This window comes from Muntiacus reevesi, chromosome 20 (assembly GCF_963930625.1).
Source record: "Muntiacus reevesi chromosome 20, mMunRee1.1, whole genome shotgun sequence".
Taxonomy (NCBI): domain Eukaryota; kingdom Metazoa; phylum Chordata; class Mammalia; order Artiodactyla; family Cervidae; genus Muntiacus; species Muntiacus reevesi.
Window position 1 is genome coordinate 19,608,094 of NC_089268.1, and position 16,157 is coordinate 19,624,250.

At 39.0% G+C, this 16,157-nt stretch overlaps 1 protein-coding gene across 1 annotated transcript in view; it reads left to right on the forward strand.

The window, feature by feature from the left end:
• Nucleotides 1–4,599, forward strand: part of CDC5L (cell division cycle 5 like) — a 45,238-nt gene extending 40,639 nt beyond the window's left edge. Inside the window, exon 16 of the mRNA XM_065912307.1 lies at nt 707–4,599. Within this exon, the coding sequence (XP_065768379.1) occupies nt 707–811 (105 nt within the window). The 3' untranslated portion in view covers nt 812–4,599. The remainder of the gene's footprint in view (nt 1–706) is intronic.
• The last annotated feature ends 11,558 nt before the right edge of the window (nt 4,600–16,157 follow it).

The window sequence follows — 16,157 nt, forward strand, 5'->3', positions numbered from 1 at the left end:
ATCAGGGTTTCCCTTTTTTTCCTGCCTGTGCAGGCTATTGTTTGCATTTGACATTGTCTGGCTTTTTTTCAATGAAAGCCTAAGATTTTTGACTTTCTTTTGTAGAATGGCCTGTGTGTAGATGGATAGGCCAGGCCATTGTGGATACACAGAGACTTTTCCTTTACTAGTTTTTTGTTTTCCATGTAGATACACTATGAAATAGAATAAGTAACCCTATGATTTCCCCCTCTGAAACTTAATTGCATCCCATTCATACAGCTTTCTGAAGTAATTAAACCGATGTCTTTTTGTTTTGTAATTTAGAATGCTGAGAATATAGCTAGTCATCCTAGAGCGTCAAATCCTTTGGCCAGATTTGGTTTAATTTTATTTGCCAAATGTGCATGAAAGTCCATACCCAGTTAAACGGCAGCCAGGGCTTTATTTAAGTGCATGGTGGGTGTTCATAGGACAGTGATGGCTTATTTATTTGAGATAGCAGAAATTTTACAAATGCTAGCAAATGTATGACCAAATCAAAGAGTGGCCACAGCACTGGTTTTATAGCAAAAGTAGTTGCTATTTTTATTTCTCTTTGGGGAATACTTAACTCTTGAAAGTGTTGACCTAACTCAGCTGTTTATAAGATTATAAAGTACCATAAGATATTTTTAATTTTCAGTGTGCTTACCTATGAAATAATTAATGTTTTTATTTCTTCAAGTGTCTAAAAGAAGATGTTCAGCGACAGCAGGAAAGAGAAAAGGAACTTCAGCATAGATACGCTGATTTGCTGTTGGAGAAAGAGACTTTAAAGGCCAAATTTTGATGCATATTCCCTCACAGCTGAATTAATGGCTGGTGTTCAGACCCTGGAGGGCTGAAACTGCTCTTTATCTTCATTGACAAATTTGCCCGCCATCTGTGGTTTTTCGATTGCTTATTTTAAATGATACCAATCTTACGCATTTATGTGTAAAGACTTTAATTCCACAGGACATTTTAGGGTTTAAATTATTAAGACGATCATTCTTTTAGCAGTGTCTTATTTGCAAATTTTTTTAGTTTTGGCCTTTAATTTTAAAAGCCTGATTTTAAAGTGCTGCCTGTGAGTAAACTCTTGAATAAAAACAAAATATAAAAAATTGAGAATGTAGCCTTTTGTTTGAAATAGATACTTAGAGTGCCCACAAACCAGCAGATAATGAGTAACTCTTGGATAATAAAAATGGCAATCCTGTATCTTAATTTAAATCCTTAAGAGGCAATCCTTTTGTGGCTTTGTTAGTTTTGACCATTTTTGCATAGGATGATCATTTCTCTATACACTGACAAGAAGGGTTAACTTTTTAATACCTCAGTTTTGTTTTTTTTCCCCAGTATAACAATCGGCAGGTCTCCTCTCTGCCCAGCTACTTACACAGATAGGACTGGATTAGGACTCAAAAGATTTAATTTTTCTTGACTTGTTATTTTCTTGTAAATAGTTTTTTGACAAAGGCATTTTAAAGATTAATTCCAACCATACTACCAAATTTTATTAAAGCTCAATGTTTATCTTAACAAGTCAATCACACAAGTGTAGAATTTGGGGAGTGTGTAGAGGTGGAAAGATCTAACTATAATAATTCATATGAAATCATTATTTGGCTACAAGTTCAAAATAAGCCAGTGATATCTTGGACTCACCAGAAAAGTTTGCTTAATCTTAGACTGCTAGGGATTAAAGGGAGCAGATGAGGGATTCATTCATTTATTCATTCATTCATCAGATATTGTTAACTGTCTAGCCAGTGTCTGAGTCCTGGAGATAGCGACTAAAATAGACAGCCTTCTGGTTTTATGGAGTTTACAGTCTGTTAAGAATGACTGACAGTGAAAATTCAGGGAAGAAGAATGACTCTTCTTACACACCGGGACTTATTTAAGTTTTAGAGATGACGTGTTATTAAGACAAAGTTCTTGCTCTCACAGAGGTGACGTTAATGGCAATAAGTACCAAACAGGGGCAGGTATCAAATCATGAACTTTAGATTCAATGGAGAGAGTTAAAATAGGGTGACGGGACATAGTGACTGACTGACTACTCTAGGCTGGAAGATCACATTAGCTGTATTTGGCATCTTAAAAGGAGCCATCTTTGTGAGGTTTCAGGGAACAGCAGTACCAGCAGAGTAAAGCTCTAGCAAAAAGCGCCTTTGGTGTATTTGAGGAGCAGAAAGGAAGACAGTGTGACGAGTGTTAACAATGGCATTTGTATGGGATACCTTGCTGGATAGGGCCATATAGGAGGCAATGGTAAGGAACTTGGATCTTATTCTGTGATGAGAAGCTATGAGAAGATTCTATGCAAAGTAATGACACAATCAGATTTATCCTGTGCATATACGGTATGTCTCACCAGGCTGGAGATAAGGAAGCTGGTTAAACATGGGAGCCTGGTGCAGTAATCGAGGCAAACAACAATAATGACTCAAACTAGGGTAGAGCCAGTCCTGATGGAGATAGGTTGGAAGAATTTGAGCAGTAATGATTCTATAGTCTTTATAAATATATTTGTATTTTCCTCATATCTAGTCACTTTTTTGACTTTTTTAGTCACCTCATATTCTAGTACTTTTTTCAGTAACTTCACATGGTTTTTTTAAGGAAATATTTTGACATCCTTTGTGGATATTGATAATGTTGTTTCTTTTAATAGTTTTAATTTTTATTGCACGTTTTGGTGGCTGAAATGTTCAATAATCATGATGATGATGGTGGTAGACATTCTTATTATATTTCTGGTTTTAATGGGTATGTCCATAGTGTTTTTACCTGTAGGTTGGCTGTTTTGAGTCAGATATTGTTTTCTTTAGAAAAGAAATACCCTTTTTTTAGATTTTAAAGAATTAGAAATAGCTCTGAAATTTTGTCAAATATACATATTGGGTATGTCTTAAGATGATCATACAGTTTAGTTTTTTTTTTTTTTTCCCCATTTGATTTGTTGATGATGCTTTGATAGATTTTTCTAACCATCTTTGAACTCCTGGAATTAGGTCAGTTAAGTAAAGAAGAATTTTTTAAAAAAAATATTAGTTTACTTATGTGAGCTTGAGTTATGTGGTTTACAAATAACTGATCAAATAATATTAATAGTTAACTTTGTTCTCAAAATTTGAAGTAATACACATACTTGTACCCTAAAAAATGATCAAGAATTGCATAATTTCAAAGCTGGCAGTTTGGCTCTGTCAACTGCTCCTGATGTTGACCCTTAGCAGTACAGCTTTCGCTGTTAATAATAAGCAGATGTGCCATTGTCTTTTGTCAGTGTCCTGTAATGCCTGGGATTCTTTACCAGCATCCTCTGAGGGCAATGCTGGGTGGCTGTTCTAACATTCACTTTCATTGTATTCTCTTAAACATGCGTTCATTCTGTGGTGGTGTTAAAACTAGTGATCAAAAGCATGTTCAAGTTTCAGTAACTTTGGGACAGAAATTAAAGTGATGAAGACCCAAAAGAAACCACCACTATGAATAGTGAGAGCCCTCTTTGAAATATTAGAAATAATGATGAGATAAGAAAAAGCAGTCTCGAAGAAAAAAGTACACTACAATGATTGTAGACTTATACTCTCCAACCATGCATCCTCTATCTTTATGTTAGTTTCCCTGGGAAGACTAGTTTTGAAATGTGGGATGTCCTTCAGAATTAATTTCTTCTAAAATGTGACTGCCCTATTGCTACTATAGAATTCAATTGGCTAATATTTCATTTAGGAAAATCTGCCTTTTTACATGAGAGTTTGGGCTTTTGGGCTAGCGTCTAGGTTTTGAGTTAGGCATTTTGCTAGCTCTGTAAAGTGAATAGGATACCTGTATATATTTTACTGTATGTTAAGCAGTTACATTATAGCATGAGAGTGATTTGTTTCATGAAAAATTGAAGAACTGTGCTTATAAAACTTTTGAGTTCAGACTTTTTAGGAAATAAATTCTTGATAACTCCAGTTTCTTTTGTGGCTATTTGTATGTTTTTAAAATTTAAAAAGTTTTTTGTTTTAAAATGTATTTCTTCTTTTGCGTTTACTATCTACTAAATTTAAGTAATTTATACTTTTCCAGAAAACTTTTCATTTTGTTGAAATTTAACACATTCGATACTTTTAATAGAGAATAAAAGTCTCTTTTCTATTAAACTTGATACTTGTAAGAAATTTATCTTTTCTTAGTTCTACCATTTTCTTTTCCTTGATTAGACTTTCTAAAGGTATCTTTTTTCTCTTAAAAAAGAAAACTGGATTTGTTTATCAATTATGACTTTGTTTTAAAATGTACTACTTTCTCATTTTGTGTTTATTATTTCCTTTGTTTGCTCTAGATTTTTTTCCCTGTAACTTTTTAAATCTGATATTTTTTGTTTATATACAATTGAATATGTTCAAGGCTTTTCCTTATCTCCAATTTCAAGTATGTTCACATCCCAGCTATAATAATGTGTCTTGTTTTCTAAGTAGTTTATCTTTGTGTTTTGGTTTAATAGCTAAGAATATTTTAAAATTTCTGTGTGATTTGCCTTTAAAAAAAATTTTTTTTGTGTGCTACTTGTAAAATATTTACCTTGACAGTAAATATGGCTTATTTGGTTTCTTTTTTTAAGAATTTATTGAGGTTTGGGGGCCTAGCATTTTTAAAGAGTGTTCTGTGGGTGTCTTGAATGAAAGTTTATTCAATTTGTGTGTGACAGAGGTGAATGTGTATTTGTTCAACCACTTTAATTCAATTTTCATTTTATTTTTTTAATAAACGACTGTAGACTAATAATATTGTCTTAGAGTCTCCTATTATAGTTATTTCTCTCAGTTTCATCTTGTCTAGCTTTTGCTTTGTGTGTTTTGATACTGTTAGTATATAAATACCTGTGTCTGTTAGGTACAATTCATAAGGAAGACTTACTAATGTTATTCTTTGTGTCCTACTTAAGCTTTTTGCCTCGAATTTTACTTTCTTTGATATTAGAATATTTGTCCTCTTTGTTTATATTTGCTTGATAAATTGTTACCTATCCTGTTATATTTAGCTTTCATATAATTTCTAGTTGTGTCTTATTGGATTTTATATTTCAACTCATTTGGAGAGTCTCTGCATTTTAATAGGAAATCTAATCCAATTGCTTTTATGTTAATTACTGACTTTGGTGTTCTGTGATCCTATTTTGTGCTTTCTCACTGATTCCTTTAATTTCCTAAATGGACTCTAATTTCCTTGTTTTAATTTTCTTAGCAATTTAAAAAATATATCCTCAAAAAAAGAAGAATTTACATCCTCTTGTAAATTTTACCAATGATTGTGTTATCATTTAAGGTTCAGGATCATTCAGAAGAAGGAAATACCAGTAATTTGAAATACCAGTAATTTGAACAGTTAACATTCAGTATGAAGAATTATGAACTACAGGTGGCTCAGTGGTGAAGAATCCACCTACCAATGCAGGAGACGTGGGTTCAATCCCTGGGTCGAGACGATCCCCTGGAGGAGGAAATGGCTGTCCACTTAAGTATCTTTGCCTAGAACGTCCCATGGATGTAGAAACCTAGTGGGCTCCAGTCCATGGGGTTGCAAAAAGTTGACATCACAATCTGCAGCATAGCTTAACGGGATTAACCGCTAAGAGGGGCTGACGTCTCTAAAGAATACCTGAATAGCAGATGTAGGGAGCAGCCACTACTTGTAGACTGAGAGAGCCCCTGAGGAAGGAGCAAACTTTTGAAAGAGCCCTTTCCCTCCTCCCCCAAAGCTGAATTCAGATCTCATTGAAGACACTGTGGTGGGCTCACTGGGTGGAGAAATTTGCTTGAAGTGCCACAGTTTAAGGTGGCAGGCAGAGTGTTGGGGAAACTTGCTAGGAAGTCACTTGCTGGGATGCCTGTGACAAGTGGAGGGAGCCTGCCCCTTGAGTGACTGGCTGAATTCCGGAGAGTGTGTACCACTGGCCAAGAAGCCTCCTGCTGGCAAGAAAGCCACATGCTGACAATGATGTGTAAGGAACAAGAAAGAAAAGCAGCAGAACTGGGAGTGAAGTTGCTTGCACTTAGAGTGCCCCACCAGTGCCTCCTGCTGACAGTGCTAATAATGTGTCACCGGTGAAGGAGGAATGTTTATAGGCTGCAACTCCAGTATCGCATGGCAGTGCAAAAGGGTGAATTTGACCTGGCTCAATAGCCCATTGTTTTCCAGGCTTTTCTCCTCAAGCCTGTATTTATCTTAGCAGCTGAGTAAAGAGTGAAGCTGTTGTCAGAACCACTTTTAATTCCATTAATAACACCTTTATGTCTCTGGAGAATCTCCAGTGTATGTGTCCTATTTCACTATTCAGAGCTACTTTATTCATCTTCTTGTCCCTGATGGGTAATCTTTAGATTTGAATCCATGGTTTTCATCTCTGCCCAGCCCCTTGGCCTTAGGCCATTTGTTCGAAGTATTACCTTGATTCCCTCTTCTTCCTCCTTCACTCCTCTATCTTTTTTTGTGTCCTCTTTACTCCACATTTGCAAACCTAGACAGCATATTAAAAAGCAGAGACATTACTTTGCCAACAAAGGTCCATCTAGTCAAAGCTATGGTTTTTTCCGTAGTCACGTATGGATGTGAGAGTTGGACCATAAAGAAAGCTGAGTGCCAAAGAGTTGATGCATTTGAACTGTGGTGTTGGAGAAGACTTGAGAGTCCAAGGAGATCAAACCAGTCCTAAAGGAAATCAGTCCTGAAAATTCATTACAAGGACTGATGCTGAAGCTGAAGTTCCAATACTTTGACCACCTGATGTGAAGAACTGACTCATTTGGTAAAGACCCTGATCCTGGGAAGGATTGAAGGCAGGGGGAGGAGGGGACGACAGAGGATGAGATGGTTGGATGGCATCACTGACTTGATGGACGTTAGTTTGAGCAAGCTCTGGGAGTTGGTGATGGACAGGGAAGCCTGACACACTGCGGTCCATGGGGTCGCAAAGAGTTGGACACGACTGAACTGAACTCTACATTTGCACCCAGAAATGAAGCCAAGAGAGGAGTTCAGACAATACTCTGTCCTTAAAATTTTTGGTTTTATCAGTAATACATGCATATGCTTAGAATATCACGTTTTGGAATGGTAGATTATTTTTTATATTTTTGAATTTTTTTACTCTCCACATAAAAATGTAGCAGCCCCAAGCCTCTGGACAATGCTTTCAACATAATGAGATGACAAGCTATCCCCATGGACTCCAGAGTATGTGTGAGTGGAGATAAACCACTAGGAGGCAAATGACCTGTTTGCTTTTGTATCTTTGCAGGGAAAATAAAAGGGAGGCATTGGGGCATCTGACAGACCTAAGAACAGGAGAACCCCAAAGTAGCCAACAGGTATTCAAGGAAAGAGTGGTGGATCAATCTGAGATTGATGGCTGAAATTGGGAGGTGTTTTGCCCACTGGGGTAGTGGGTGAGTGAGAGAGTAAAAGTTTAAAGACAAATTGGCAAACCTCAATGATTGATGTGTTAATATTTTTTAAGATAGGCCTAAATGTTTCAAAAGTCTGTTTCAAGGCAAGATTTTTTTCCTTTGGGTATGGGGGAGTGGGGGAGGAGTACAATAACTTATTATGGGGCTTCCCAGGTGGTGCTAGTGGTAAAGAACCTGCCTGCCAATCCAGGAGAGGGGTAAGAGATGCAGATTCAAGCCCCGGGTCGGGAAGATCTCTGGAGGAGGGCATGGCAATCCACTTCAGTATTCTTACCTGGAGAATCCCATGGACAATAACTTACCATAGGTTGGTATTAAAATTACCAGCCTCGAGTCTTCCCTGATGGTCCAGTGGTTAAAACTTGCCCTTCCAGCGTAGGGGGTACAGGTTTGATCCCTGGTCAGGGAGCTGAGATTCTACATGCTTGATGGCCAAAAAACCAAAACATAAAGCAGAAACAATACTTTAACAAATTCACTAAAGACTTTAAAAATGGTCTGCATTAAACAAAAGTCTTTTAAAAATTATAATACCAGCTCTAATGTATTTGTTAACCTGCCCTGTAGAGTTGTGCTATCTAGTGTGGAAGCCACTAGCCAAGTGTGACTATTGAGCACTCGAGATGTGCCTGGTTTAAATCGAGTTGTGCTCTAAGTAACTTACTGGATTTTGAACACTTAACTATGGAAAAAATATAAACTATCTCAACTTTTAAATATTGCTTACATGTTGAAATGCGAATATTTTTGATAGAGTGGGTTAAATAAAACATTATTAGAATTAAGTCCACCTGTTTTTACTTTTTAAAATGTGGCTAGTAGAAAATTTAAAATTACATGTGTGGCTTGCATTATATTTCTGCTGCTAAGCACTGTTCTAATTCTTTTGTTATTGATTTATAATTTAATTCCATTGTGGTTTGAGAACATACTCTGAATGATTTCAATCCTTTTAGATTTATTAAAGCTTGTTTTATAGCCCACCACATGGTCTGGGTGAATGTTCCCTGTTCACTTGAAAATAATGTGTATTCTGCAGGCTGTAATGTTCTATAAATGCCAGTTAGGTCACATTCATCGGTGGAGCTCAAGTTTCCTAAATCCTTAATTGCTTTTTTCTCTCCACTTCTATAAGTTGCTGAGAGAGATATATTGAAATCACCAACTATAATTGTGGGTTTGCATATATGCCTCCTTTTAGGTCCGTCCATTTTTGCGTCTTTCTGCATTCACATTTAGGATTATTATGTCTTTTTGAATTGTCTCTTGACAATTGTCATTGTGAAATGTCCTTTATATCGGGCAGTGTTGTCCTGGAGCCTGTTTTGTCTGATACTGTGTCATTGTGTGTCTTTTCTGTCCTTTTACCTTTAACCTCTCTATCCTTAGAGTAGTTTTCATCATGTTGTTTGTGGCAGGCATGTCTCTTAGACATCTTGATACTCCATAGGTCACTGAGGTTCTGTTCCTTTTAAAAACTTACTTCTTTTCTTCTCTGTTCTTCCTCCTGTATAAATTCTATTGTTGTTTTTCAAGTTTACTGATCTTTTTTTCTGCAGTATCTACTTTTTAAAAATTAATGTTCCTTTTCAGTTAATTTTCGTTTCAGATATTTCATTGTCTTTAGTGGTTTCATTTTGTTCTTTTTTACGTCCTTTCTCTCACAGTATTTGTATTTTCCTTTACATTCTTGAGCATCAAGAGCATGTTTATAATAGCTTTTAGTTTAAAATGTTTTAATATAATTCTCATTGACGTATAGTTGATTTACTATATTAGTTTCAGCTGTACAGCATGGTGATTCAATATTTTTGTAGCTTATACTCCATTGAAAATTTATAATAGCTTTTTTTTGTGTGTTGGGAGATGCATCATTAATTTATTATTTTTATTTTTTATTGAAGGATAATTGATTTACAATGTTGTGTTAATTTTTGCTGCCCAGCAAAGTGACTCAGTTATACATTCTTTTTTATATTCCTTTCCATTATGGTTTATCTCAGGACATTGAGCATAGTTTCCTTGTCCATTCATTCTGTATGTAATTGTTTACTATAAATAGCTTTCAAAATGTCCTTATCTGCTAATTCCATCATTTGTCATTTCTGAGTCAACTTCTACTCAATGATTTTTCTCTTAGAAGGTCATTTTCCAGTTCTTTGTAGGTCTTGTACCTACGAAGGATGGGCCTACATTTTGAATGTTATATTGCTGGCTCTTGCTTTCTTTATTTTGGCCTTTATTCTAGCAGATAGTGAATTTACTTTCAGATCAGTTTAATCCTTTGAGGCCTGTTTTTAAAGCAGACTATGGCCCATACCTCTTTTTGTAAATAAAATTTTATTGGAACACATGAATCTACCTTTTAAAAAATATATTTATATATTTTGGCTGTGCTGGGTCTTTGTTGCCGCATACAGGCTTTCTCTACTTGCGACAAGTCAGGGCTGTTCTAGTTGTGGTGCCTCGGCTTCCCATTGTGGTGGCTTCTCTCGTTGCAGAGCATGGGCTCTAGGACTTACCGGCTCAGTTGTGGTGCACGAGTTTAGTTGCCCCGCAGCATGTGGAATCTTCCTGAACCAGGGGCCAAACCCATGTACCCTGCATTGGCAGAAGGTGAATCTCCCTTTTTGATTCATGAATAATTATAGAGGTTCTTTCTATATCTTGGGAGTATATCTTCTGCTGATACTCTTTGAAATCAAATTCATGGGAAAGCAGTTGTCATCCTTTTTCACCAGACATCACTTGATGTTCTGTCTCTGCCCAGCCCCGCTTCCCCTGAGAATATTCGGTTCAATGTACTCAAAGATTCTCATGCTGTAATGAAGTGGTTAAAAAACAAGCTGGACCAGATTTTAAAAGCCATGCATGTGGCTTGCCTCTAGGAGGTGTATGATGGATTACTGGAAGACTAAACATATAATTTTAATCTTTAATCATGCCCCCTGGAGAAGGGCATGGCAACCCACTTCAGTGTTCTTGCCTGGAGAATTCCATGGACAGAGGAGCCTGATAGGCTACAGTCTATCGGGTCACAAAGAGTAGGACACGACTGAGTGACTAACAAACATATAATTTACTCTCTGCTTCCAGAGTAGCCGTTGCAGAGAAACTTAATATTTGACTGAGAGTAGAACTGTTCAAAATATGTGGGTGTGGACTTTCCCAGTGGTCCAGTGGTTGGGAGTCTGCCTGCCAATGCAGGGGACATAGGTTCAATCTCTGGTCTGGGAAGATCCCACATGCCATGGAGCAACTAAGCCTCCATGTCCTATAGCCCGTGCTCCACAACAAGAGAAGCCACTGCAATGAGAAGCCCACACACTCAATGAAGAGTAGCTCCCACTGTCTGTAACTAGAGAAGTTCATGCACACCAACAAAGACCCAGCACAGCCAAAACTAAACAAATTTATTTAAAAAACTGAAAACAAAAAATTAAAAAAATATATGGGTGATGGTTTTTCAATTAGTCCAAAAGAGAACTTCAAACAAAAATGGTCAGGTTTGCCAACTGTAGTTCTGTGATTTAAAACTTTTTACCTGAGGAAGGAGAGGTGAAGAAAACCTGTCCAGGTTTAGGACTTGCTTGCTTGAGAAATCTAGACTAGAAGTTTTTAACCTCTGTAGAGGTGTCTAGTGTCTGCCCCCAAAGTTCAGAATTGATTCATAAGATTGTGGGGGAGGAGAGTGGCAGCCATGTTTAATTTGGTTTTGGTCTGGCAGGAGTGAGCCGTTTCTCTGCTTGGTGGGTTAGGTGGAACCTACATGGATGAACTTCCTTTGATGGCACTTTGGAGAATTGAGCTTGGAGGGAAGATGGGGATCTTAGCAGTAATGAGCCTGCAGATACGAACAGGCAGTAAACTAGAGGGCTTTGGGGGCATTTAACCTGGCAGAAGCCATCATTTTCAGAAGAAGGTGGGCTGGAACTAGAGAATGAGTCTAGGGGAATCACGACTTAGAGACTCTTGTGTGGACTTATTTTCTTAGTTACCTGTTTGATTTTATTTTCCACTATTGGCTTGATGGTTAATCAAGTATTGGGTTGACCAAAAGATTCACTCATTTTTTCCCATAATATCTTATGGAAAAACCCGAAAGAACTTTGGGGCCAACCCGATATTTTGTTCTTGCCTTTAATAGGAATCAGTCCTGAAGTGACATGCGGTTATGGTTGGTTAGGGAAGTGGTGGCATACCTCTTCCAAATTCCAACTGACTCTGTCAGGGCCCATGGAGTGTGGTCTGAAATTTGAGCTGGTTGGCTCAGCATGCCAGGGCCCAAATGCCATCTCGTGGTTAAATGGAGGAGTTGCTTTTAACTGCTGCTGTTGCTAAGTGTCCGACTCTGTGCAACCCCATAGACGGCAACCCACCAGGCTCCCCCGTCCCTGGGATTCTCCAGGCAAGAATACTGAAGTGGGTTGCCATTTCCTTCTCCGCGTGTATACGACCCTGTAGACAGCAGCCCACCAGGCTCCTCCATCCCTGGGATTCTCCAGGCAAAAATACTGGAGTGGGTTACCAGTTCCTTCTCCTGAGGGACCATCAAATCTGAAAAATAGAACATGTTCATTCTAAGATGTCATCATTATTTTCAAGTGAACTTGCTTCTTTGAGAATCCTTGCTTTGAACTAGTCTGTATGTGCTCTGCCCCATCCGGCTCTTTGCGACCCTATGGACTGTGGCTTGTCAGGCTCCTTTGTCAATGGGATTCTCCAGGCAAAAATACTGGAGTGGGTTGCCATGCCCTCCTTCAGGGGATCTTCAGGACCCAGGGATTGAACCTATGTCTCCTGCATTACAGGCGGATTCTTTACTGCTGAACTTGGAACTAGATGGATTCCAAAATAATACTAGGTTCTAACATTCCTCTTGGGACTTCCCTAGTAACTCAGTGGTAAAGAATCCACCTGCAATACAGAGGACACAGGAGACGTGGGTTTGATCCCTGGGTTGGGAAGATCCCCTGGAGAAGAAAATGGCAACCCACTCCAGTATTCTTGCCTGGAGAATTCATGGACAAGGGAACCTAGTGGGCTAAAATCCATGGGGGTCCCAAAAGAGTAGGACAAGACTTAGTGAGTAAACAACATCCCTAGCAGATAATGAGGAAATAATATAAAAAATTTTGCTTAATGACAAAACCACAGCAAACACGTAGAGGGAAAAACCTAAACAAAACCAGTGCTCTTTGAGAAATAGGTTCATCCACCTGAGACTGAAATCTCCCTCAATAGACTGAGCTACTGTAGGAAGGTCCCTGAGTGTGGATGAGGAAGTGAAGATCAGCGTCTCTAACTACCTGTGATGTGGCTGTAAAGCACCACACTGATTGTGGAACAATTTCATAAACATCAGGGTGTGTGTGAGGCCTTTCCCCAAGTATTTGCCTAAGAAGTCATGCCCCTTTTCCAACAATGCTGCCACTGCTTTAAAAAAAGCTCTTTGGAACTGCTTATTGGGATTGTTTTGAAACCTCCATTGGTGCTTGGGAAAGACTGACTTGGAGACAGTTCATGTAATGGGACTGGAAAGGACAGAGGCCAAGGCAGAAAGATCGATGAGAAGATATTGATGGAAGGAGTCTAAGAACAGGTGACAAGGTATGAACAGTGGAGACAGAAGAGGGTGGATTCAAGAGGCTTTGAGAAGTCAGAACTGAAAAGTGCTTGGATATGGAGGCAAAAAATGGTGATGGGTTAGTTGTCTCTGACAACATGGTGAATGAATTTTCTCCAAAAATTTTCCCAGTTTTTGAAGAAAAGATGAAAGGTTTGCTTCTGGTGGAGATGTCAAGCGGGCATTGGGTGTGGAGGTTAAGAAGGAGATTGTTATTGGAGATCGATCGTTACTTATTCATGGAACAAACATCATAAAATACCTATAACAACAGCTGGCTGTTAGTAAGCAGCTGTCATGCTGTGGACAGCGCTGAACCCCTCTGTGCCCTAACTTATCCTCACAAAACTGGAAAGTGTGTGTGCTCATTACCTGCACTTTGTAGATGGAGATAGATGGTTTGAAAGGGCAGATGGTACCAATTTCATCCCCAGTTAAGGCTGAATTAAGTGAACCATAGTAGGGAGCAAGAAGAAATAAATGAAAACATCAATGTTATTATCAGTGAAACCAGAATGCAGTATGGAGGTTAGATTTGTGCTCCCAGGTGCTCCCGTGATTCTCAGGCCTCAGAGCAGCGTCCCTCGTGGGCTGGTCTGAATTTGTGGAGCAGTCGCATTCACCCAGACTGCTGCCTCCCACTGGTCTCTCGGGGCTCTGGTCCTAATATGTTTGGTCCTGTATGATGGCTTCTGACAACTTTGAAAAGGTCTTTTGATTTCTGGTTGCTGAAGGTGAGTTTACAAAGCAGGAGTGAATTCCTCGGAGACAGGCTTCAAGCCGATCATTTCAAGAGAAACAAGCCCTTGGCAGGCAGGAGTGGGCTGGGAGTCAGGGTTCTGGCGGCCAACTACCAGATGTTCTGAGCGGACCTCAGGAGCTTCGAGGCCTAGAGGCTCACTGTGCAGTGTGGTCTCTGCACCCGCATCTACAGTACCACCAGCACCCCCTCCCGCTGCTGCTAAGTGTGAACCTGCATTTTAACAGGACTCCCCCCGTGGTGGCCTACATGCACATTAAAATTTGGGAAGCACTGCTGGAACCGTGTCCAGGGGCTGCCTTATACATGAAGGAGATGCTTGTTTTTCTCCTGGTTGCCCCCTGGTCTCGGGAAACGTTGATTAATATTCTCCTCCCTGCAGAGGCCTTCCTGCTCTAAAGGCTGCCAACCAGCCCTTCCTTCGATCACTCATTATATCAACAATTTGTCCGTTATTTGGGAGCTGGAGGAAAAAAAACCTTCTCAAAACATGCCCTGAAGCTCATGGGGCATATGTGATAACTTACTTAAACCAACGTGATACTTATTTCATTTCCCTGCATCGTCCACTCCAAAGAGTTTTTTAAAAAGTAATTTCTGAAAGCTTTGGATAGGCCATTTGTTTTGCTCTAAGACTTTCTCCCCAGAGAGATTTGCGATTATAACTGGAGTGAGAGAACTCTGTTATTAGAAATAATATTTGGTCCTGGAAGCCTCTAGAGAACTTGGGTAGAAGGGGGAATGGTAGCAAGGGCAGAGGGAGTTAGGGGTGAGGATGGGGAGAACAAGGGCTCTTGCTGTAACCTTAGTTCCCAAGTTGGTACTTTGAGAAAGAGGTGGACAAATCCAAGAAAGAATGAAGATTCAGAACTGTGCTGGTTCTCCTAAAACTTTGCTGTCTGACATGGACACTCGCTACATACAGCAGTTAAAACGAACATTTTGATCAAATTTACATAAATCTAAGCAAAATTATGTGAATTTACATTTGCTTACCCTACCTACATTACCCTATGTTCAATAGCTACATTTCCACCATCAGGAGAGTTCTGTTGTGCCGTGCTATTCTTGAAAGTCATGTGGAGTTGAAAGGCATGTCAGCTGCTAAGATGCAGTAATTTATTTTTAATTCACAACTGAACTGCACAGGAAGGGTATGCATGGTTTTCCCTAAGCTTAGGTGGTTGTACCTTTTGACTCTGTGATACTTTAAAAGATAGAAAGTAAAATAAGGGTTGGGCTTCCCTAGTGGTCCAGTGGTTAAGACTCTGGACCAGTGCAGGGAGCGTGGGTTTGATCCTTGATCAGGGAACTAAAATTCCACATGCTGTGCAGTGCAGCCAAAAAAAAAAAAGGCAAAAAAGAAAGTGAACAAAGATATCTCTGCCCATTTCCTCTTTAAGTGGCAAGAAGCTGCGGGCCATGTACTGAGTCTGGAGCCAGAAGACCCAGTATCACTGTCTGCTCTGCATCATGCTGGACAGATGCTAACACTAGTGGTCTCGTCATGCAAGGATGGTGTCTGTCTCTGACTGGCAGTGTGCTTGTGTGTTGGAAAGGGCGACAGTGCAATTCTGAATTGCTTATGGGACTTGGAAGACAGAATGCTTCACGACTGCTCATTTAGTTAAAGCAGCAACAAAATTAAACAACAATATCCACAGCAAAAAATACACTCATCTCCCTGCACTTCTCATAATGTGTGTATTATTCCCTTTAGAAGAGAACTCAGGGGTGAACATGGCATCAGTGAGCTTTTTTAATGGTATCAAAATATGATGCCATAGAAGTTTAGTATTGCTAAACTTAAAAGTATTGCTTTTTAACAGGTCTGAAATAAACCCTGATGCCGACTGTTTTGTGTAACAAAACCTTAGTTTGGCAGTTCAGCAAAATGATATTTTAAGACACAATGGTATTTGCATTCTTGTATAGCTCAACATTTAATGTAAGGGTTTGCACATAGAAAATGTGTCTGATTTCCTGCCTAAAACTCAAAGCACCTCGTCCTGCAGTTTTTCTCGGTCACTAAGGGAAAGTTTTTTTCTTGTAACTTGTTAGCACTGTTGATTGGTTCTCTTGTGTGTAAGTAAAATAGTGTCTAAGAAATAATCCTATGTCTGTGGGCTGGTCTTTTTAAAATACATAACACAAAATTTATCATTTCAACCATTTTCAAATGTACAGCAGTGTTTGGTGTGTATTCATGTTGTGCAATGTGCAAGATGAACTTTAAAAAAAAATCTTCACTTTCCATTTTTTAAAAAAGTATTTAAGCTTGGCTGTTCTAGTCTTCACT